We start from the raw sequence: 26,134 nt of genomic DNA on the forward strand, positions 1-26,134 counted from the left end.
AAGTTTTAATCACATGTCCCAGTTTGACTTGAACACCTCTGGTACTTCAACTGTCATCTATTTACAGTTTGTAGTTTTCGAAAGCAAGGTGTTGTTATCTCTCAAGCAGCTAGTTTTAAAACTAAATCCTTCCTTTACAAAGCTTCTCTTTTTTTTTCAAGCTTTTCCAAGAGTCTCATCCTCATTCAAGTTTTCTCTAAATGTCCACTTAGACTAAATGCCTTCATTTACAAGAAAAAAGTCTCGGTTTGAATTGAACGCCCCACAATATACTGAACATACTTTATATACTGAAACAAACATAATAAATACATACAATACGAAATCCTGAGGAATATTTTGAATAATATTAACTGTGAGATATTCTATGGTGTTGACCCATAGACGGATGTATTGACCTATCTGTCATAGAACGTGATTCTTGTACTGTATTTCCTTTAACCACTAGAAGGCTCTCTAGACCTGTCTATCACTCTTGCAGTTCTGTAGACGGCATGCTACTCTGTCCTTAGCTGATGTGACATTCATTCCATCTCACATCTTATTTTGCTATTTCATTTCCTTTTTCCTGTTTAGATTGAAACCATTTATTTTCAAAGTTAAAATGTCACACCAGTGTTTTCAGTGTACGTGCATCTGGTATGATATGTCTTATGTTATTTACATGATGCTACAACCTCCAATGCTGATCGTTCCGATGGACGACACTGAGCTTTAGGTTGATGTATCGCCGTCATCCTAAAAGGCTTGATACCTGATCCTGCCGTGCGTTTATGGATTGACAGACGAGACAATCCGACCTTGACTCATCTCAGCTTTGCTTTATTTCTTTGCTTCATACACAAATCACATGAGAGAAAACTACTCTTATGCATCCATGCATAATTAATAGATCCGAGCTCCAAGTTCAACCTCTATCTCAATCGATGGTCCCGGCCACAGAGCATCAGGTCTCCATTTTCAGTCTGAGACCCATAAACTGGAGGCGTTTTCACCACCCATGCACACTCCATTACCGTCTCATTATTACTGTGCTAACTGGTCAGTAAGCACACACACACACACACACACACTTAGTGTGTGGATTACTTATTATAAAAAATATTATTGCTAGTTTTTCTTTAGGAATGACAATTTAATGAAATTTTACCTTCCAGTCTCCTACGGGCATGAAGCTCTCACAGTTCTCCTGCAACACATGAACATATACACAGTCACCACCACTAGAATAACTACACAACAGTACACAGTTTGCATAACTGGAGCTGCTTGAAAGAGCACTAATTTATCAGCTATGATCACTGTTAAATATTCTCCTTTCCGGCTGATCTCAGATGCACAGGACTGTTTTGCTTCTCTCGAATACGCTGTAATACAGATGACTAAAGAGGCGAAAGAGAACAGAATGAAAACAGGAACCGGCTAGCATTATACAGTACAGATCATGATACCCAGTTCTCATCTGTTTTCATTCCTCAGGTGGATCATGGATCAATTCCTGAACACCAGTAGAGTAGAGAAGCAGAGAGGTTAGTGTGTGTGTGTGTGTGTAAGTGGACGTCCTTAAACAACACATGGCACAAGTGAAAAGGGGTTAGCTTAGGTGTAGACATCAAATTATGCACAGTGCCGTACTCAGAGCTGAGTTATGCGTGTAGTGACAGTTTAGACGTATAGAATTGTACACATTAGTACTCAGACCTCAGACTATACACAAGGTATGGGCAGACTAGCTTTTTTTTTTTTGCCTGATATCGCCTCGAACAAGGATTAATATTCAATCAAGTGCGAATTTTCTCATAAAGGAATTTTTAAAAATGTTATAAATTTTCTAACAAAACATTTTTTTTGTTTTTGGTCTATAGAAATACAATCAAAACCTATGAAATGTTATTTAAGACTTACGAATAGAACACTGTTAATGAATTATTACAATTGTCCAAACAGTTTTTTCTTCCATTTCCCACAAATGATACTGTATCAGAGAAGTAATTACTTATCACGAAAACTAATTTGGCATTAACATGGCATTGCATGATATATGTTAGGTACGAGTAAGGGGCACCATTAATTATTAATACCATATTTTAGTTCTAAATTTTATTTCTCGAATCATCATAATTTTTCATCGCAGAATTTCAGCGTCTTTAATTTCAGAATTTAACCTATTTCAGAATTTAGGTTCAATTCCGAAATTAAAGTCAGAATTATGGGTTTAAAGTCAGAATTCAGAGTTTAAAGTCAGAATTCTAAGAAAAAGTCAGAATTTGGGGCTTAAAGTCAGAATTCTATTTTAATTAAAAGCAAATTAAAAAGTAATTTTTGCCCAGTTAAAATTAAAACAAAGTTTAAAAACTACACAATAATAAATGATGGTGTGCTTAGGTTAAACTAAAATTAAATAGATTAAAGTACAATTCCAAACATCATTTATTTTAATAATATATAATTAATATAATTAATAGATAAAAGCTACACAAAGGCCAAAATCAATTTTTGTTTTATCAACTGGTTTATACTACGCCCATTAATGACTATAAGCCACATTAGATTAAACCGAATTATTATTTAGTCGTTAATGTTTAATTACTAGAACAAGGACTAGTCAAGCAATAGTCCATCTGCATTCTGCCATTTGATTTATTCTCATGCCTGCCATAATGCCATATATATATATATATATATATATATATATATATATATATATATATATCATCATATTAGTGTTTTGTCTTTTTTTCTTTTGAATTTGGGTAAAATTGAGTATTACATCATAGTACATTTATTAGCAAAGAAGGGACGATTTCTTCTAGACCTCTTTCCTTCATCAAGGCACGATATAAGGCAAGTAATTGTATTCAAAGGAATTCGACTAGGCACTAATGAAAAAGAAAAAAAGAAAACATCATGTGTGCTTCTACTATTTGCATAATCTCAGTGGGGAGCCCCAAAAAATTTCTTAAGTGTCTATATAACCAAACTCTAAATATGTGTAAATTTCCCTGCTTAAATATTGACGTAAATGTTGGAGTTCCGTTAGCAACTCTGAATACAGCCAACTGTGTCTCAGAATCTTGCAAGAATTCAAAAGCAAAGAATGTTATTTGAAACTGCAAAGATGCTGAAAATATAATACAATTACAATTAAATAAAGAAACAGTACAAAGAACATGGCTAAGCATGCATATGAATGTAGTTTAAACCACTACATAATGATATGCATGGGATTATTTATCAAGTCAATGATAAATAATAGATTAAACACGTATGCAAGTGAAGTGTTTGAAGGAAGGGTCACCCGTCCACCCGTCTTGAATCAGTAGTCAGAAGTCATCTCCCATCTATGTCAAGCTGATTCAGTAATACTGAATCGAGATAACACTATATCCCCAGGGCTTGGTGTATCTTTAAAATTGCATTCAAAATCATGTATCAGATGATGGAGTTTAACTTTATTTCAAGATCTACAAAATTCCTCCAATTAATCAGAGAATTGTGGAACATGTGGCCCTGGGAACATAGATACTCTCCCTGCTAAACAGTTAAGAGAGATGTGTTAGTAATGTATTAGTAATATTATCACCACAGCTATTGCAAGATTAAAAGCAAGCTCTGGAAATATAAACTTACCAACTCTTGGCTTAACATCATTTTGGACACAGTGTGTATGTTGGGAGAGTGAGCCAATCTGGCTTGTGAGGGATAAAGAGACAAACGAGAGCTTGCAGTTGCATTCAGATTAGCGGGTTTCAGGGATTCACCAAAATAAAACCTGGGACTATCGTTATGTGATTATGGGCCACTTTAGTCTGTGGTTAAACATGATGCAGATTTAATGCCACCACTGACAAAGCACTTAGTACAAGCCACAACACTGAGCGTGAACAAACCCAATGACACACAGGGTGATCAGTCATCTGCAAAATGTGTGCTAACGGACACGCTGATGTGAGTCAAGCGCCTCGTTCCAATAGTGTTTTAATACGCCCTCGTCGACTTCCCTTCATGACTCATGAAGTGTTTACTACCTAGTGAGGAAACTAAAAGTCCGAACCCTGATCCCAGGGAAGTCCCACATTCGAACTGTAGGTTTCTAATCAATCTAGACATTTCCTAAACTCTCACACGCATGCTAACAGGGATTGGCTAACATTTTTGTAAAAGTAATTTTTTATTATTATTATTATTTTAATAATTATCATCATTATTTATTAATTGCTTAATTATACAAAAAAATTGGCTTAGACTAACACTAAGATTTAACAATTAAAAAATATTCTGCAAAACTGGACTAAAAAAACGTAACAATTTAAGTCCCGCCTTCATTCTATAGGTTTCTAACCAATCGTAGACAAGACCAATGTCATCTAACCAATCATAACACAGAAGGCAGGATTTTTCGATCTCACACAGAGGCTTGCTAACAGTTTCGCAATTCTTTGTGTTTTAATTATATTTGGAATGTACTTTAACAAAAAAAGAGCATTTGTCTAGCAATGACCCACTTTTAAGCACTTTTGTAAGTTACTCTGGATAAAAACACATGCCAAATGCCTAAATGTAAACGTAAATGTTAAAAATGTTCCTTTCTGTTTTGCATTTTTTTCTCTCCTGTTATGTCTTTCATATTTTTTCCCCTTCTATCAGTGGCAGCTGGTGCAAAATGTTTTTGGGGGGGTGCAAACAAAATTTAAATGAAACTTTTAATAAACGCCTGTAAATAGCCATAAGAGTGTAAGCTCGGCCACGATCACTTGACTGCTGCATAATTAGAAGATCAGGTCGACCTGGTTCAAGCGCTTCAACTTTTTTTCTATATAGAATTATATTTAGATTAGATAGATTAGATTTATAGAATTTTCTCTCATATTTAGCTGGCTTCCACGTCAATCACTATTCAATACATTAACTAACAATCTGCTGACCGTTAATAAGATTTGTTGAGAATGGTCCAATCACATGAGTCCAAATATTTAAAAAAAATATTGATTCGCTAAGAACAATAGTAGTAGGGGATGATTTTAAAAGATCCAATTAGAGCTCAGCCTCAAATCAAATGCTTTTAAAAAATGTACGTGTCTACATAGACACTCGTTAGTCCGGCGCCCCGCGTACATGAACACAAATTAACGTAATACCTGTTTCGATTTTTTTTTATTGTTAATAAATTAGATTAAGAAATACAGGGGAATATTGTGACTAAATGACTTTATTTCATTATTAAAATTAATAATTATTATGTTAAAGTAGCATTCTTCTCTGCCTAACTTTAAGGGGCGGCACCTCAGCGCCCCCTTATTGACCCGCCGCCACTGCCTTCTATTATCGTGCTCAGTACTGTATCAAATACTGAATGAAATGATTAGCTACATTTTAAAACAGCTATTACTTTTTCTTGTAATTTTTCTTTGTTTCATGCTTATATAAAGTAGTTTTAAAGTTGATTTAATTATATATTTTTTCATGCATCTAATAACTGTATAAACTGTGAAGAAAAACCTACTGCTTTCTGCTTTGTACTTTCAAACATCACAACATTCCTCTATAATGATATAAAAATGTCAACATTTTGGCATAAAAAGAATCAATAAGTTAATTAAAATCCATAACAAATACTCATCACTAAAATCCTCCTGCTGCTATGTACAGTACACTTTGTGTTTAGTACCACAATTTGTATTGTCAAAGCTAGCTAGCAGCGTTTAGCAAGTTATTCTCATGCTAGCAGACATCAGAGGATGTTGTTTACATTACCGATGTTGTTAAATTTGCTCTCTTTAACTTAACTCAACGTGAGATGCCTTTTTGTGAATAGTTCTTGTATATTAAGATATTTAAGGCTTTATATTTTAATATTTTAATTGGAGTAAAAAAAATGTAAGCTGTCTTTTGTACCTCCTTTCTATTCTGAAAAGATTTTTTTTTTATTTATCTATACTGTATTTCATTTATGCTTGGTATTGGAACAGACCATAAAATAAAATAAGAAATGTTTTTCTCTCGAAAGGGAATTATGTTAGGAAGTCGACAAGAACACATTACACACAGTACTGGAATGCTGGGGCACTGCACACGTGTGAAAAATCCTTGATCATCTTTTCCTGTCTAAAGCTTAACATGATTGAAGTGATTTAGAAATGTATTATGATAAACTGACAGAAGCGATGGTTTACAAACCTGTGCACTGAAGTTATTTATTTTTTTTGCCTTCAAGCAGCAATTACATAATCTTGATCAATCTATGTAATTAACAATACCATACAGTAACTTAATACCTAATATCTGACAAAAGACATATTTATTAATTGGCAAGGCTTTACTATAAGATCCACAAGTAATAATATATTAATACTGATGAATAAATACACACACAAACCGTAGCACATTAGGAAATAATACGTGCAAATGTTAACAGCTGACTGAGTCATACAGTGGATGTAAAAAGTTTACACTTCCTGATAAAATTGCAGGCTTTTGATGTAAGATATAAACTAAATACATATTATGTTAGATCTTTTTCCACTTTTATTGTGATATCACAACCAACAAATTTCTAATTTAAAACAAATCAATTTTTTTTTTTATCCCTGGGCACACCCTTTATAATTGTTCATGTGAATGTGTTTAAAATGAACCAATTATGTTAAATTCATGTCCAAAATAAATTATCATACAAAAATCGTGATTATGATTAACCTCAAATTAAGAGAAGCTATTTTTGATCTTTTAGCCTTCTTTGATCTTTTTGGTTTCAATTGATTTTTATAGTTTATTTTAAAAGAATAATATTTGTATCTGTAGGCACTTTGCAGCGGGTCACAATACCATTCCCAGGGTGACATATGGTGGTGGCAGCATCGTGCTGTGAGACTGAATTTTTTTCTTAGCTGGGAATGGAGCTATCTATTATTGCAAAATAAAACCTGATGGTGTCTGTAAGTCAGCTTAAGATAAGGAAAAAAATATCCTGTTTGTTAAGCATATTCCAAACCATGAATCAACAAAGGAATGGCTTCAAAAGAAGAAAAAGAACAACAACAAAACATTGTGGAATGGCCCAGGCTAAGCACATCTGTAAGTCCTATTGAAAACTTGTCTCTTAGAGGGCTGCACACTGAAGCAATCCTGCAAGGAAGATTGGGGGAAGGGGATGCCAAAGATGTGCTAGACTCGTACCCCAAAAGACTGTGTACTGTAATGCTAAGTGCTAGTTAAGGGGTGTGTATACTTTTGCAACTGTGATTTTCTTTTACTCTTTTTACTTATAAAATACTATTATTTGTTCTCCACTTGAGCTTTGTTGGTTGATATTGATCAGTAAAGATGGAAAAAGATCTGAAATGATCACAAAAACTTGAAATCTCATCAGTGCAATTCTGTTTTGTTTAGTCTCTAAATCAAAATTAAGATGAATACAAGAACACTACAGTACGTCTTAGTTGTTATAAATTTTTATGCTCTGCACACCGAATTTGAATTCTGTCACTCAGAGCGCGAGTACAATGTAATTGATCGGGCCGAATTCCACAACCATCGTTCCGTGCAAAAATGCATTTCAAAGTTCAGCTGAGACTCATACGAAGCTTCTCCTGTTATACTGAGCAAAATCCAATTGGTATCTTTTAAAGTTAAGGTGTAATTAGTGCAAATGTAAAAGTTTTCTTTTCCCAGAAATAGCGATCTGGCTAACTAGAGCTAGTCATTTTTATTAATATATAATTAACTCATTCTGTTAGTTAATCAGGCAACATTTTGAGCTATTTAATTTATAATTCACAGGGCAAAGCCGCCAACAAGAGATGACCTGATTCAAATTAAATCTTGTTTTTGTGTGTGTGTGATGGTATAAATTGGCATTGACGATGATGGTTTTACACTAGGATGAGCCACGGAAATAACTGTAGGATGTACTAATAAAATTGTACATACCGCCAAATTACAATACAATATTATAATTCCTATGCTAAGATTTAGTTTAGAACTGGCAGTGGTAGCAAACCTGTTCAAAATGCTTTCAAACCTTTCCTTTTCACAATGTAAATAAGTTTATTTTTTTTAAAAACAACAACAACAACATTATACTTATTAACAGAATGAGTTAACAATATTCTACTTATTCCTTAATTATCCTTACTGCTTATTTATTACTATTATTAATGTCTTGGCACAAATGGGCAGCACTGTGGTGTAGTGGTTAGCACTGTGGCCTTGTACCTCCAGGTCCCAGGTTTTATTCCCATGTTGGGTCTGTGTGCATGGAGTTTCCATGTTCTCCCCGTGCTTGGTGGGTTTCCTCCGGGGACTCTGGTTTCCTCCCACAGTCTAAAGACCTGCAGATTAAGCTAACTGGCGTTCCCAAATTGCCCGGAATGTGTGTGAATGTTAACTGGAGGTCCTACCACGGTCATAAAATGGGAATAAATACAATGGTCACCATTGGCCTTCATGGTCCCTAGTTGATTTACAAATGGGTGAATCTCACCAATGACTCAGACGCCTGGTAATGTATACACTTCATTATTTCCTTATGTGATAAAGATTAGTTCATGTATATCAATTCATTATTATTATTATTAGTCATGTATTATTTTGTTGCTTAGTTGTGGACCTTAGAGTAAGGTGTTACCCATAAATTAAAAAAAGAGCTTTCAGGTTCTATTTTGATTTCTGCTCCAGTTTCTCTATGAAGAACATTTGAATCTATCATGACTGTAAAGACTGAGAGAAATTTAGTTCAGAATCAGGATTTTGTTGGCCTGATTATTCTGTCTTCATAGTCTTGGATCACTGCAGAGTTTAGTATTGATTCCTTCATTATGTTGATGCTTTTAGACAAAAGGCCTGAGTGAGGCAGAATCCAATCCACGAATCCTGGGCACAGGTATAAGGTTTGGGATTTGACCTTAACCACAAGACCTAGTGGGAAAACTCCACCACACTAAATATGTTTATACTGAAATAATCGTAATGTTTCTGGTGCTGATTCATTGGTCAGTGCTGTATTTTTGTTATTTCAGTGAGAAGTCAGAGGTTGTCTCCTTTGCTGACATCACAGGAGGACATTGCAATGGCAAAATACATTTACAGCAGTGTTTAATAGGATACAGTTTTCTCTTCCAGCTTTCAAAAACAGAAGTATAGACTGAATGACTGAAGCACTACTCCATCGCTTTATTCGTTCAGTGGTTAAGGTTCAAACGCCAGGTCAGACAGAGAACCAGGGTCGAACACTCGGCCATGGTGCTGTACCATTTGGGATCGGATAAAAGCCTCTGTCAGTTGTCGATCATGGAAAACACTAAACTCTGCAGTGTTGTGATCCTTCAAGAGTGGAGAGTTTCTTTCTGAAAAGCTCATTCACTTTGAATCTACTGTTGGACGAAGTGGGCGTGGCCTGTGCATTTGTTACCGGGATGCACCCCCCGCTGGTCCGGTGGCGGCGTGTCACACCGAGCCAATGGCGAGCGATCTCATGCCACTTGCGGGCAGGGCGTGCTGGCTGGGGGCAGGGTCCTGCGTTCACACACGCTGCCTTTGCCTGCCTCATTACACATAAACACGTGTTACAGGGAAAACACACAGCGACTTGTATATGTGCGGACTATGACTATATGTCCTATACTGTATACAGATTTCACCTTGCCTGACTAAGTGCTACTTTAGCATCAAGCTCTCTTAACCATCTTGAAGTTGTTGAAAAAATTCAGCAAAGAAAAACCCACAAACAAATAGCTGGGGCAGTCTGGGAATACCCTTCATGTGATGAAGCTGCGGAGCGTTCTGTAAAAAAAATATTTCTGCATCCTTTTGATGAAATATACGTACTTATGTTTACTTGCTTACACTGAAAGCAAAACTCATATATGAACATATTTAACTTAAGGATATAATTTCCACTTATATACATTTACAGTACTCGCTAAAAGACAACCCAGTATAAGGCATGTATTATACAAGGGGCGTTCAAGTCAAACCGGGACCGTGATAAATTATCTTTGATGAATGTAGGTGTAAAACTGATTTACATTTACAGACAACAGTATGGTTGATAAGACTCTTAGCCGCAATGAAACATCTGGCTGGTGCGAAGGTTTTAACCAGGGCTGTACATCTGTTAATGACGACCCGCGGCGAGGTGGCTGTGCAGTCTTTCCCGTTAACATGCAGCGAGTAGGACGTCTGATCCTTGCAAATAGATGGATAGCAAGTTATCATCAACTTGCGGTAGAGACGCATCTGTCGGTGTGGACTGTACTGTACACACGATTATTCATAAACAACACTTGCAGATTACATCCAGGGTGTTCGCCTCTGCGAGTAACACCAGAGTACTACAGATGTTTTGACTGTGTGTCCAGCCGGGTCCAGCCAGTTTGGAAGAATGAACAACTTCATACTTAGTATTGATTGTTGTCTAGCAATTTAGAGCTGATTGAAGAAAGAAAAAAATTGTGCTAGAATTCAGCCACATCAACATTTTGATAGGTTTTCCCAGACCACCACAGATAGCACATGCATCAATTCAATGTATCACTTGAAGCAGTTGGTATAAAGTAAAAATACAAAAATAAAAGTTTTTTTTTTACACTAGAAATAATCTAAATGGTCTATAGAAGTTTATATTCTATTGTCTATGCTGATTCTTTGTTCGGATCAAGCCTAGTTTTTAGTCTTTTTGGTTTTAATACTTGTTGCTTATACTTTAGGTCTGCAGTATAAATTTAAAGTGGTGATTCAGACCTGCAGTTTATATGATGATGGACAGGAATCTATGAACATTTTTTAACTATCTTATAGCTAATCATCATATTCCGTATAGTATTTGTATTTGTAAATTTACAGAAATCTAAAACAACAACAAAACATTACAGAAAGACCCATTGCATGGAAATTTTTTAATCATACTACAAATGTTTTTTTTTATGCTTTTTTATGCTTATTATTGCCATTCACTGTCTATGGCTGGGAATCAAACACAGTTTATGTGCTGAAGTAACAGAATGTTCCAAGCCGTAAAAACAGGCTTTTAACAAAAGTGTTATTTTTCAAGACCATTATATATTAGGCGACATTGTTCTCACTCCCGCATTTCATGCTTTTCAGATCGTGTTAGTAACCTCTATATGCTGAAACTCAAACACTTATGTGGGTTCACAGGGAAACAAAATCCTCCAAAATGAGGACACCCAAATCTCTACTTCATCCACTATATTTAGACAGATGAACACACACACACACACACACACACACACACATATATATATATGCAGACACACTCACCATTTCTGTCTCCTGGCCTCGGGTTTCTGGAAGTAACGGCTTCTCCTCGATGAATTGCTGTTCTTTCATGCCAGCCATCTTGGAGAGCAACCTGAAATCACCATAGCAACCGACAAATACCTGTAATTGTTAAGGAAGCATCCGGATCCAACATCATATTTATCTCTCAGCATCCAAAAGCAAGATGTTGCACACACAATGCATTTTAGTTATACAATTTACACCATATTAAGAGAACATGGATAAACTAAGTATTTGTGTGTGTGTGTGTGTGTGTGTGTGTGTGTGTGTGTTATGCAGGCCTGAACAGCTTCATAACTTAGCAGAAAGCCTATTCAATAGAAAACCACAACAACCCAGCCTGCTAATGCTAATCAGCCGAGTTGAATGGACTCAACAGGGTGTGATTCATTGCAGGTCATTTCACTGATTCACACAACCAAAGATTAGCATTGTGGTGTTTCACCATGCTCCAACACACACACACACACACACACACAAGATAAACACTCGTATTCTTAAGTGGTCATGACTAAAACATTGCATAAAATGATTTCTAACAGACAGCAGTGGTGTGAAACAAACCAGCACAGGACTCAACCGTCATTAACAGACTTGTGAATATTTAACTCACTAGAAAGTACTTCCTTCTATACTAAGGCTGTCAAAACTGCTATCATAATGATGCATTTAATGTTAAAAACATACACATTCATATAGATCACAGGGTCTGCTAATGCAAGTCTAATGAAGGCTTTCTAGGAAAATTACTCCTTTTTTCAACCTGGAAACTATGAACTGAATAAATGAACAGTTTGACAGTAAAACATATTACTCGCCATTTCCAGCCTTTTATTATTCGATTCCTGGAAAATTATTATTCTCTGACTCACAAGGTTACCTATAACAATCTGTTTCATTTGGAAACCGCTATACAATATATTTCTGACCGAATCATCTGATTGGCTGAGAGACATTCCACGATCGGAGGAAAAAGACAGTAACAGCACTGGGATTTGTATCTTTCCTCATCACAGATGTTCTAATAATTAATATTAGTGGTGGCTCAAATGCCAAGTTGTTCTGTTGAGCTCTTCAGCAAAGCCCTAAACCCTACCTGCTCCACTGTTGCTGGTATCCTGGCTGACCCTGTGCTCTGATCTCAACTTCCTAACTAAAATATGCAAAAAATCATTTTATTGTGCTGTAAAGTACATGAGGCAAAAAATATAATCGTAGTATTTTCAAATCCTTCTATAACCCCTAATTAAGGGCGCTACTAAGTGTGTACTAGTGAGTATACAGTACACCCTAGCACACTAGCTTTCCATTTAACACTATTTGGGAACAGAGCTGATGTTCTAAAGCGGAATAAAAGGAAGTATAAAGTGAACTACTTTGACCCCTTTTATTTCGCTAAACATCAGTCACCAGCTCCGCCAGTCATAGAAGGATGATGTGTTGCCGGAGCAAAACTGCTACTTAAATGAGCAAACACATCATAATCAGTTGATAATAAATGGTGTCTACAGAACTGTTGTATAAAATCAATATCACACTGGAGGTTGTGCTGTTGTACTGAATATCAGCACTGCGGTGATATTCGCTGCACCCTCGTGCGTTTTGACCACATCACAGCCGATAGCCAATAATTATATATAAATAATTAATATATTATAATTATATATTTTTTTTCTTTTTTGAAGCTTAAAATGTCCATGCTTTAAGCAAAGCATGATAACTGCTGGCAGATTTTCAAGCAGAAGCTGACACGTCGTGTTGATACCATTATACTGTATCCCATCTTTCTGTCATGTGATCAGTGATGCGAGGATGCAGTGGCTGCAGAAAGTCATTTGAATGGGTTTAATTGTTTTTTGGAGAATGTTGAAGCCAAGGAAAGAAAGTTTACATACTGTAGGCACAGGTGACTTGTGTACAAAAGAAATGAGATGCGAAGCTGTTGGTTAAACGGTGGATACCTGTACCTTTGATCATAAGCTGTCGTCATGTATTGACGTGAACCTGGTAGAGGTGGATGTTGTAAATTGAGGTTTTTATATTGTTTAGAATGTTTCTCACGATCCTTGAAAAGGTTTTGTGTGCAACAAAACTAAACACCTTTTCTTTGATCTATTTTTCAAAGTTTTCAGCTTGACTCGATACAAAATCACAATCAAAGTTTGATATTCTTTTCATTAAAACTCAAACAATGTATTATTAATACTAAATTGCATACTTAAATAAATAATAAAATAGAATAAATAAACACACCTATAGGCTGATTTATCCATTGTAATAAAAACAGCGGGTAATGGAATTATAGCTTTTTACACAATCACACAAAATCCACACTCTTATTATCCAAAAAATGTCGACAAAATATTTTGGTGCTTTTTAATACTTAAAAAGCAACTTTTTGACTTAGAGAAAAGACGTGCAAAATATTGTCCATCAGCATGGATTCCATCTTGCATCATATGAAAAAAAAATAATAATAATAAAAATCTCTAAAACTGTTCTGATTTTGCTGTGAAACTCGGCAAATATAAAATAAATCTAAACACAAAAAAAACACAAGTATACTGTAAGTAAAGAATTTAAAAAGTATTTTGGAACTTTATGGTTATATATATTTTTATTATTATTGCTATGGGAATATAATTAAATCATGATGCTACCTTTTTTCTTTCTTTCTTTCTTTCTGCTTAGAGAACAACACTTTTCAGCTTCTGTGGTTCTTGTGGTATAAATGCATTGTGCAGAACTACGACTATGTCTCTTGCACTTTAATATGAACTAAATTGACAGGAGCTGTGCAAAAAAAAAAGATGACCTACAATCTAGATCTGCCTAAAATGTGCACAGATAATATTTTAGAATTTGCATCAAAGAATCTGTAAGAGTAGGTACAGTATGCAATAGATAAACCATCATAAAGTGGCAACTGCGTCTTTGTTGTCATTTAAGTTTCTATTTTCTTGCTGTTGTTGTTGCTGTTTTCCTTTTTTCCCCCTTTATTCTGCAACAAATGTGTTTCCTGTTGGTGATCAATAAGATTATCTTATCCTTCTGAATAAGCATTCAATATGGTTCGAGATGTAATGTCGTGTTTTGTTCAGTAATTTATTGGCAGTCAACCATTTGACTGTGATGGTGTGAGAATGATTCAGCAGCTCTTGAGGGGTTGATTAGTTTGGTTGCATAACAGCAGGCAAAAAAAAAAAAAAAAAAAAAATCACACAATCACAGCCAAAGTGTTGGGTAACTGTGACAACAGCGACCAGCATGCATTCGAGCTCTTTCTAAAATGTGTTAATGAAGAGGCCTGAAAACAAGAAGCTCTTTCACTCCGGACCAAGTCCCACTAAACCTGTTACATTATTCATCAACTTAAATCCAGTTGCATAGTTTTGTGTGTGTGTGTGTGGTTTTTTTTTTAATAACATAAATAGGCTTTCCCATTTCATATAAAAAACTTCCTAATGGGTGACAGCCTAAATGCTCATCAGACCTGATCCGGCTTCCTTTACAGACCCTCCTCTGGCCAAATTCATAAACCAACATTCCATTAATAATGACTCCCAGATGTTCATTCTCAGGTCGTTCTCAGCTCCTGAAACTAAACATCCAACAACTGTTTTTTTTTTGTCTCATATTTGTTTCTAACCCCAGAATAGTACCTCTACCACATCAAACCACGATGACTTACACAAGCTTTTTATTGGGATCTGCACCCATGCCAGTGTTGCTATGGCAACGTCAAGCAGCACTGGCAAACCCTGCTGCGCTGTTCTGTTATTTCTGCATCCACACTTGCCCCTTTCAATATGCATAGTGTTTAAAGTGCCATTTTAAGCTTTTAAGCTATTTCGCAAAATACGTCCGAATGGTCAAACTAACCTTTCACATTTTTAGCGCCTAAGTTCTGTTTCTATACTTTTTTCATCTGATCATGGGACAGCCTGAGACAAATCCCCATCAGGCTCTCACCGTGAATTTACACAGGGTCTGACTTTGTCTCAGGAGGACAAACACTGCCTTCCTAGGCAACCTCCTACTGAATGCAGCGCCGGGGAACTGACAGCAATAATGATAAATTACATGTTTTTTGCAGGAACAAAACACAAGCAGCATGCTATTAGAAAAAAAAACAATCCAAGACAGGGTGGTGTAATGCAGCTTAAGGAGAAATCCCTGCTTTTCCTATGTTTGTATTGGTCGATGCTGAAACAAGACAATTCTATGTTTCGCCCCTATTGTGACCTCATATTAGAAGATCCCCTCCCCTGGGTAGCTACTCAGCTCTACAGTTCTCTGGAAGTGTGAGAGTCGTAATGGATTACAAGAATACCTTCAGAAGTGTATTATCTGAATTTTTTTTTTCAGCTGAAGCATTAACAGGCACACTTTGGATGAGCTCTGAGCCTTGTCTTAACTCTTTAAATAAATAGTAAAATATGGGAGCTTTAAATAGGGTTGCTTATGACATTTCATGTGTATCAGTTTGAGAAGATGCAGATGCTGGGTGAGTTCTTCAGTTTAGTTATATCATGTGATAGAGGGAAAACTAGCTAACTGGTGGGATTTAGGAATGACTAAACATGGTGAAAATGGACTGAAAGTTGAAGAACTATGGCAAAAAAATACTGCAATGTGCAACGAACTTGAGCCGGTCGTTTCTTCATAATAAACTAAATTAAACTGTGCGAATTAAGTTAAATAAATGGGAACAATTGTTTTACTGCAAAGTGCCTAAAGATACAATAAAAAAAAAAAAAATGGGTTGTTTACTTAACAACCACAGCAGCGTCCTCATTTCCTGTCTCGTCTGTTTTAACCACTTAGCATTCAGCATCACCAGTATACCAGTATAATGACCTGATCATCTGTACCTGTTTTTCACTGGGTATTTTATTTTAAATTTTACTTAAATGTCACCGTGTGGCTTAACAAACGCACAAAAAAAAAAAAAAACTCTTAGGAATTGCTCAGGTATAGGGACTGCCTGAATATGAGAGCAAAAAAAAAAAACAGTCCTTCAGGAAGCCTGGCGAGCTATTCCTCAAGACTACATCGAGTCTGGCTTTTTGGAAGCAAAATATGAAGAAATGTGGGTGACTCTAAGTGACTATAAGTCTGACCTAGTATATCAAGTCCCAGAAAATGGGCTGTGTGTGAGTATGTGTGTGGTGTTTGGGCAGGGAGCAAATGTTTTCACATAGATAGGAACATCCGATGATGGGAACATGTGGCTGAACACCACAAAAAACAACTGCTTTCATTTCAGCTCCTAATCTCCGAGGTCCAGGTTAGAGTGAGGTTCCGGTCTAGACAGCATTAATCAGCAGCATTAAAAAGGTCCTTGCAAGAATGAAATCTGGTGCAGTTGTGTATATGGGCCAGCAGACTGAATTCTAATAACAGTGTCTGGCTGTCAGGAGCATCAGCATTTGGCTCAATAACCTGGCAACATTCAGGGACAAAATATTGCCTCTTTCCCAGTCAAGACAAACCAATAATGCCACAAAACAGCATCCTTCCTGTCATCTGGCCTGGTCTGTTTATTATTACGCTGGCTTTCTAATATGCCAGACTTCAATCTACAGTCACATTAGTGACAATGCTACTGATAATGGGCACTGTATGCAGAAGAACATTGGAAAGTATTCTCATGCACAGAAAATTCCCACTGGTTAAACCAAAAAATTGGATTATTTAACCATAGAGCTAATGATATGATAACGAGCATGTCAATGAGGAACGATAATAGACAGAAACCAGAAGGAGTCCGTTTTTATGCTAACTTTGCCCTAGCTTAAGTCGAACGCTTCTACGGCGTTCTCAAGTCTACCTGGCTGTCCAGATAGATTTTCGACATATCCTCAGACCTGAGTAAGGCAGTCAATCTATAGGACTAACTTTTTTTTCAGCTGCTCCCATCAAGGGCTCGCCACAGGGGACCGTCCATTCCACACACAACTTGGCACAGGTTTTACACCGGTTGCCCTTCTTAATTCAATCCTCTCATGTTTCTCTCCAGGCTTGGGGCCAGCACTGCATGTAGTGTTTGGGTAGTGTTGGGTGTGGCAACCCACCAACAGTGGAGCTCAAACCTGGATCCACAGATCCTCAAATCAACAACCTAGAGCTTTAGCCGCCTGAGCCACCACCCCCTGCAGGGGACGAACAGCCCTGATCTTTAGCATGTTCAGAAGATGGCTTATGTTCTTCCATTACACCAAGCACTGGAGTCACACAGAACTGGATCATCCTAAAAAAAATAGAGTAAGTATATCTCACTTCCTTTGGTGAATTGGTGCTTTTACACGATCAGCCACCAGAGGGAGCTCACCCAAATAGGATCTGGTTTGACTTTTTAAGATCATTGCTTATCACGGTGCATGAGATGATATCGCTAAAATCTTGCCTTTCATGTGCATTTGTTTTTCCTGGTAAGAATCTTCCAAAGACAGACCTATGACTAAAGAACCATATTCTGCTTACATAACCAATAAGTGCGAGCTGAGATTGTGGAGAACATGGAGGCGCATATGTAGAACCATCAAGCTTAAATTAATAATGTTATTTTTGGTCCATTACCATGTTTTATTCATGTCATAAAAACCTGAACTATCCATTTTATCTCCCGGACTAGCCATGGAAGAGACCACATGGTCACTACAACTTTGAAAGATACCAACTCACTTTAGCTCAGTGGGCCTGAAGAAGCTTTATATGCGTCTCAACTTTGGAATGTGTCTTTGCACAGAACGATGGTTGTGGAATTTGGCCTCTATTGCTTACAGCGTTCTCCCGTTCCAGGAGACAGTCTTTATAGTCAGTGTGCAGAGCGGAAAGTACCAAAAGCAAGTACCAGTGTACTTATATGTCCTTATATGCAAAAAAAAAAGTACTATACAGTGTAAAATGGCCTTAACAGAGTATTGGTTGCCATGTCTAAAATCTCCTTTTATTTTTGAAGTAGCACTCGAAATAAGCAGATAAAGGCTTTTTTTTTTTTCTTTAACTAATTTCCTTTAGCAAATTCCTGTTCATTGACATATACAAAAATGGCCAGGTTTCGACAACGATCCTGTTAGAAAGATCACTAATGATCAGAAATCAGAAACACAGCATGCCCATGTTGTAGATTGTAGATTGCATACATATAAGACTTTGCTCAATTCATTATACCCCCTGGGCAGACCAAGATTGGTGGCACCCAAGCAAGCAGTAGACCTCCAACTATTTTGTCATCTTGCTTCATGTTCAGACATTTTCTTGACCTCAAAGATTCCCTGCACTTTCGGCACCCAAACTGTTGATAGAAACATTAAAAACAGTGAACTCAAGGGTAAGGCTGCTCACTTTACACCTCTGGTAGGAGTTTGGGTTACGGCCCACAAGCACAGTGCGTCTATCTGGCTCTCAAGCTGTAGCGTCAGATACGTCATGTGCCTCTGGAGGAATTTATGCTTCCAGCTCCCCGTAACACAGATTTCTGCCATGACGACTTAAAGGCCAAGGGACAGCGCCAGGCTGGCAGATGGTAAAGCAACGTGCAGTCTTCTACGTGATAAGCCAAACAAAGGGGCCCTTTTAAGATCAAACCCAGCATCAAGACACTCCACATTTCTTTCTTAGTTACCTACACTTTGCAGGATGCCAAAACGAAGTTGAATGGCTCCTGATGGTGCAACAGAAAATCATTCACTATTACTTAGCGTTGTGTTTCATCTGTATGTGATGAACTCGAATCCTGATGATGCCACAGCTGGCCGTGGTTGTGCTCTCAGGAGGGGAGGCGTACTTGCACCTCCACATAAATCAGAGTGACACTAGCCAATTACGGGCATCTGTGATTTCATGCATATGGAGGTGGTTGGATGGGTTCGAGCTTTCCTCCGACTGTTATGCTGTACCCTAACTGTGCGTGAGCAGCAGTTTGAAAAGACGTGACAGCAAGGGAATAGCCCTGGTTGGTGAGGTCGAGAAGATCAGGGACCAATGAAAAGACAATCTCTTCAACAGCTCCTGATCTTAGGGTCAAAAAACTGTAACAAATCTTCATCTTCATGAGAGTCCTGAGTAGGCCTATATGAATGTGAGGCCCACAAGCAAGCGCATCGTCTGCGAGTTGACTAATGCACCTTGTTTAACTGCCAAAAGAAACACATGGATTATGGCCGTTTATACAAGATTTTTTCTTCCAAGTTAATATTTTTTTTATTTTTGAGCAGTGAGAAAAAGTAACTCAGACAATCTATTCCTATTAACCTGCAGTCTATGAATGTACCCCCATGCTGTGCAATAATTGGTTGCTTGCATGCAACACAGATCTGAAGATGCACGCCTCTGAAGGTGACATGGGCAGACGTTACGATTGTCGGGTCGATGGAATTCATGTCAAAAATAAAAGACGGACAAAAAGAAATAAAGGGATGATCTGAATGCCAGAACGAAAAAAAAAAAAGAGAGAAAAAAAGTCTACGAGCTACAGTTACAAGCAGAACTACGTACATCGTCTGCAGCAGGGTCTGTGAAACCGTGCAGCTAGTCTTGGAGGGGAAGTTCCAGAACAATCCGGGCCCCATCTAGCAGTACAAAACAAGAACCATTTTTGAAGTTTGCACTATACACATTAAAAGAGCATTGAAAAAAGTATATATATTGTTTTTGTTGTATTGTACTGGGGATGCAAAATGAGCATCCGGTGATATCGGCATCATTCATGGTTGAGGGTGTGAAAAAAACAAAGTGAAGCAAAGCTCTGGGATGTTTAAAGAAGAGCAGACCTCGTAAAGAAGAGGAGCCTTTACACATACTATAAGTCTAAGGTCCATTAAAAAAAGGAGAGGAAAAAAAAAAAGAACCTGTTGAAAACAACTTTGCAGTATGATTCTAGACACAAAAGACAAACATTTGCAATCCAGAACTAACAGAGAAGATTCAAGTCCATGAGATATATAACCCAGGCAGGAAGAAAGTTGGCAAGACAGTGTGTGTTGCATCGTTATGTAACATGGAGCAGGCACTGCATGTGAGCATTCTCAGTTGTGTCCAATGGATCCCACAGATGGTAGTTTTCTTAACTACGCTATTGATTTTATCCCAGTTAATGTCAAGTAAAGTCATCATCATCAAGTCATGAACAAAACTATGATAATGGTTCGGCTTTAAGGGCATCCCGGGAGCCAGGATTTGCCAGCCGAGTCTTAATGTGCGTAATGCAAAAAGCTTGCTGTTCATCGTCAATATGACATGCTTGAACCTCGGCCAGATCACGCTCGCGTAAACAGGATGTGCACAAAGGTGTGTACACGCACAGTGGGTACTTTATAGCACACGCCACACCGTGCAACTATTGGAAATATCTCTCCCAGTAAATACAATGCAATAGACTAGACCAGGGAATTTATCCTTAGGCTTGTGGTTATACAAATAATTTAACAGAAACGTAATGAAATACTGATGCCAGAACGAATGATGTTTGTTATAGTATTCACAGCTGCTCTTATTGTAACCCATCCCAAACCGTGAACTGAATACGCTTGATTGCTTTGGCATCTAGTTCTGCACTGATTCAACTGGCATCCAACCTTGATACAAACCAGTCCCTGTTGCTGTGTCTGTTTCACAAATCCGAGCCAGTGCGAGGGAATGCTGGGAGGGGCCAGTGGCTTCAAAACCTGATTTCCAAAAGCTGTGACCAATTACAACCGACGTTAAAAAAAAAAAAAAAAAAAAAAAACGAGCCCCAGTTTGGGACCATACCAGCAGGGGAAAGTTCCAGCTCGGCGCTGCAGGCTGGCTCCTCACCAGCTACCCAGGCGTCAAATATTATATGAAGTGTGGCTGATGATTAGGTCGAGACCAGGCAGCCATTGTTATCGGTCAGTACGCAGCCTCCAAATATATCCCCAGCACATAGCAGAGGCCGGATGGATCCCAGAGTGCCACCTGTTAAAGCTTAAGGTGTGTCCGGATTGATTTTCAGCACCGTCCCCTTCTGGCATCTGACGCAGCTCTTTTGCAGGTTAATAAATCTAACGTAATGACCTTCCTTCCTCAGCCAGACGTGTTGGAAAAAAGCACGAGAAGCTCATCGTTCACACGCCGCGAGCCTGATGTGTGCGTAGGAGTGTGCCGAGTGTTTGTAAAGGTCATTAAAGGGGCCTTAATCTGCTATCTCTTTCTCAGCGTCCTCCAAAACGTAGCTCTTTGATATACAAACACACACACACACACACATATATATATATATATATATATACACCAACAGAAAGTCAGCACAGGCTTACAACACGCGCACTTACACATATTACACAAATACAGGACACATTGAATAAATAGATAAACAAACACAGATCTAAAGGTCCTACCTTTAGGCGTATGTGTCTTATCGTGCTTCTTCTGCTGAGATGATTTCAGAGGGTTTGGCTTCTTTGTTTTTCTGCTCCTTCTGTGAGCGTGCGTGTGTGTGTCTGTGTGTGGGTTTGGTTGAGATGCTGCTACCCTATGAGGGCTCCGCTTTCGGAACCTCTTTTTCTCTGTCTCTCTCTCTCTCTCTCTCTCTCTCGCTCCCGCTCTCCCGCCCTCTTTCCCGTCCTTCTTGCCCCCTCCCACACTGCATGGTAATAAACAGAGAGCACGTGTCGTTCTGGATGATGCAGCATAAGCTCACAATCAGCTAGAGAGACAGACAGACAGGGAGAAATAGAGAGAGAGAGAGAGGGCAGGATGGAAGGAAGGAAGGAAGGAAGGAAGAAACTAAGGAATTGGAAAATGATTAAAGGATGGAAAATACAATATGAACATCGAAACAAAGACGAAGATACTACCTTCATTATGGAGGACTACTAAAGTCTGTGAGACAGAAATACCCCAGTGGCTGATGAAACCCAAACTCAGTAGGAACATTTCAAATATGCCTCTCCTAAGAGTAAATGGGATTCCTTCATTGATCTTCAGTAATCACTTTATCCTGGTCAGGATTAAAGTGGATCACTGGGAACACTGGATATGAGGCAGGAATACACACTGGATGAGATCCCAGTCCATCACAGGGCACAGGACACCAGTCAGCCACTTAATTACACTTAAAATAGGCCAGTTCGGCTATCGAGATGTTTTTGGCAGGTGGCTTGTTGAGTTTCCTCCCAAAGTCCAAAGACATGCAGATTAGGTTCATTGGCATTCCCAAATTGCCCGTAGTTTGGGAATGTGCGTGAGTCCTAAAAATGGGAATAAATACTGTACAATAGTCACCATTGGCCTCCACGGTCCTTAGTTGGATGACTGAGGTTCCTAGATGGATGGATGGTTTCACTTTAATGCATTCTTTCAAAAGTCAAATTACTTACTTATCGCCTATATCACTTTATTCTGTAGGTCATGAGGGCCTATCCCAGGAGTTTCCATGGGTATGGATTGGTATACACCCTGGACATGGGGTACTACTCCATTGCAGGTCATACACATACTCATTCACACAGACTGGAGAAAACTGGAGAACCAGGAGGAAACCCACCAAGCATGCGGGAGAACATGAAAACTCCATGCACACAGAGAAAGGAATCGAACCTGTACCCTGAAGGTGCAAGATGGCAGTGCTAACCACAACACCACCATGTCACCAAGTCAAAATACAAAAAAAAATTAAATTAAAATTAATTTTCTTATTTAAATAATTCAAATATATACACTTTTAACGCCCGCAGAACTTCTATCATCTAAGTTACCACCAGAACTCCTGAAGAAGTCTCGTAACTGTAAATGATGTCATTCTCTGTGGCGCACATTTTGAACACAATGTGGTAAGTGTTCTCTCATGTTTTGAAATATTTTATCTATAAGAGCTCATTGTCATAGCGGCACAGTGGAGTCGTGGATAGCACTGTGGCCTCGCGCCTCCAGGGTCGAGGGTTCGAGGCCTGCCTCAGGTCTGTCTGTTATTGTGTGTGCTTGTACTCCCTGTGCTCGGTGGGTTTCCTCTGGGTACTCCAGATTTCTCCCAAAAACCTGCAGATTAGGCTTACTAGGATTTCCCAATTTTCAGTAGTATACGAATGAGTGTGTGCATGTATGAACTCCGGGGATCTCGTGACCCTGTGCTGGTTAAGCAGTATAAAAGATGGTTCACAGACTATTTATGATTTGAATGTAATTATTTAAATGAGAAGTGCTCAGCGAGTCGGGCGAGTCCTAGCACTGAAATTATGGGTCAAAATAAGGAAATTGTCAACCGTGTTACCAAGCATAGTAAATATATATTTAACCGTAAAAAAAGATAAGCAGATTTGTTCTACTGAATGAATAACCCCAACCACTATGTGTTGAGAAAGAACATTGTTTTTGTACTTATACCTAAAACTGAAATACAGTTTTGAAATAAAAGATTTTGGATAAACTGGTGTGATGGATGTGACATGTCTGAATCAGGCCTCTATAAACTATGTGAAAACATTAAACTGTGAATTTAAACTTGAAACAACCAACTATGCCCTAAGAGCTGCACTCTGGCTTTAGTGGTTAGCCATGTTGCCTCGCACCTCTAGGTTCCGGGTTCGACTCCTGCCTCGGGTCTGCGTGCATGGAGTTTGCATGTTCTTTCCGTGCGTGGTGGGTTTCCTCCGGGTTCTCCAGTTTCCTCCCACAGTCCAAACATATGCAGATTAAGTTAATTGGTGACCCCAAATTGCCTGTAGTGTGTGAGTGATTGTGTGTGTGTGTGCCCTGTGATAGGTTGGCACCCTGTCCAGGGTGTACCCCACCTCGTCCCCTGGGATAGGCTCCAAGCCCCCTGTGACCCTGTACACAGGATAATGAGGTACAGATGATGAGATGATGATGATAACTATGAAATAATTAAATCAGCAATTGTTACAGACAATTTTTCTGGTCTGTTCCTCATATTTTTGTAGTTTTCATAATTTTCGTGCTTTTTGATGCTCAGCATTGAATTTTACAGATATAGTGCTTTGGTAAGAACCTTATAAATCCCTATAAATCATGCCTATTGTTTCCCCCATAGTACGGTTTGCCTTCGATCTTCGATTCTTACATCTGGGATGACTTTCCATGACTCACATGCTGCATTATGAATATAAAGTAAAATGAGCATTTGGCATAAAACATGTTTTAGTGAAAATATTTGCACTTCTCGCATCACTGTCATCTCTTTTAAAAGGAATGGCTTGGCAAAAAAAATAAAAAAATATTTATGTTATTTTTTTGCTGATTAGGCAAGACATGTTTGATGTTCGAAGTTTACTTTGTCACACTTCTGCACTGAAGCGACAAGGTAAGTTTAGATATCAAGTAATGGAAGCCTTACTTACGGAGCCATGATCGGACTGCCTGCTTCATGTCTAAAACACTGACCACCCAGGAACTCCTTTAATGCCCCAAACATGTGGAAATAGTCAGCAGTGACGTTCATAGACGTCTGGCTCTTTGCACCATTCAAATGCTTTACTGCGGCTCAGAATCTAATCGCCGCACTGTGCTTGAAATCTTCAAATGTCAATCAGCTTGTATACTGTTACACTTGTTTAACACTAAAATCATTCAAAATTGTAAATGATGTTCCGTAAGGTACTGTTTAGTGGGACATTCATGAATGTGATGATAAGCGTCATGATATTTGCCTTACCTTCCCTGTTAGCTGGAGCTCTCCTCAGCAAACATCATGATGAATCACAGCTAATCAATGTGTCCTCATTTGATTTCCAGGACATGAGAAACGGTGAGTGCTCCTGTGTTATATTAAACTTGTCTCATGCAGTTCTGTTAAAGATTTTCCTGCTAATGTAATAAAATTACATGTAAATGTAGATTTTCAACTGTGATGTATGCGGACCGCTTTATTAGTAACACCTTCTAATGCATGCAATTGTCCAGTCCGCCAGTTGTGTAGCAGCAACACGAAGGCACAAAATGTGGCTACACTTCAGGTATTGTACACACCATCATACAGCAAAGATTTCCCAAAAGATTCTCACCAACAGGTGCAGACATCAAATGACAAGGAACCCTGGGAATTACTAACATATGTTCTCCCTAAGATGCCTTAAAACCTGCCGGTAGAATTCGCTATTGACGGTCTGGCCCCTGAGGACAAATTCTTGACGCACAATGGCGCTAATGTCAAAAAGGACGATGAGCATGCACTTGGTGGAGCTGCGGACCTGCCTCTCCTTTTTCAGTCGTCGAGATGATGAACTCTTTCACTGTGAAGACTGTTAACCACACACCCAGTTTAGTCACCGATATGAAGGACGGGTCATCCACGACATGCTGATGGACTTCTTGGCAGACTTTGACTCAATTTTCCTTCTGCTTCTGGGTCAGCAGCCTAAGGATGAACTTGGCAGCAGCACGGCACAGAGGATTGCCTGGACTGTCCTGTACGAAACACTGACAATGGCAGCAATGTTGTGGATTGTTCACTGACGATCATCATGCACAAGTTGCCGAAAGGTTTGAGCTCGTTAAAGGTCTTCCCGATCTCTTCCGATGTAAAAAAGGACAATGTCTTTTGGCACACTGATTAATGAAGGTCGTTGCTCCCCGTGACTGTGTGTTCAGACTTATGCTTCCATCTGTTGTCATGATACAAAACTAGTCTCAAAACTTTTAAAATGGTCTGCAATTTGTTGGTGAACAAACATGTGCATGTGTGAAACAAGTGATTTTCTTATGGACACACAGCTGTTCATTCTCAATCCTGTGAATTCTAGTCACAGTGGGTGTGTGTGTGTGTTTGTGGAAATGCTCTACTTTTCACTATTACACTCTGATTTCTTCTTGGTAAAAAAAATTTCAAGTGTTTAAGTGCTCTCCGATCATG

The 26,134-nt window shown here is 38.4% G+C and overlaps 1 protein-coding gene across 5 annotated transcripts in view; it reads right to left on the minus strand.

Annotated features, from left to right (window-relative positions):
• ndrg4 (NDRG family member 4) overlaps positions 1 to 21,828 on the minus strand; it is a 41,374-nt gene extending 19,546 nt beyond the window's left edge. Inside the window, exons 1-5 of one of the 5 annotated variants that reach the window (XM_053505543.1) lie at positions 21,666 to 21,828; positions 19,804 to 19,877; positions 11,281 to 11,371; positions 9,410 to 9,538; positions 1,151 to 1,189 (exon numbers count right to left, since the gene is read on the minus strand). In XM_053505543.1, the coding sequence (XP_053361518.1) occupies positions 1,151 to 1,189; positions 9,410 to 9,538; positions 11,281 to 11,371; positions 19,804 to 19,877 (333 nt within the window). In that variant the 5' untranslated portion in view covers positions 21,666 to 21,828. The remainder of the gene's footprint in view (positions 1 to 1,150; positions 1,190 to 9,409; positions 9,539 to 11,280; positions 11,372 to 19,803; positions 19,878 to 21,665) is intronic. The other 4 variants (XM_053505544.1, XM_053505546.1, XM_053505545.1 and 1 more) reach the window with 4 other exon arrangements.
• Between the last annotated feature and the right edge of the window lie 4,306 nt (positions 21,829 to 26,134).

Source organism: Clarias gariepinus, chromosome 10 (assembly GCF_024256425.1).
Source record: "Clarias gariepinus isolate MV-2021 ecotype Netherlands chromosome 10, CGAR_prim_01v2, whole genome shotgun sequence".
Taxonomy (NCBI): Eukaryota; Metazoa; Chordata; class Actinopteri; order Siluriformes; family Clariidae; genus Clarias; species Clarias gariepinus.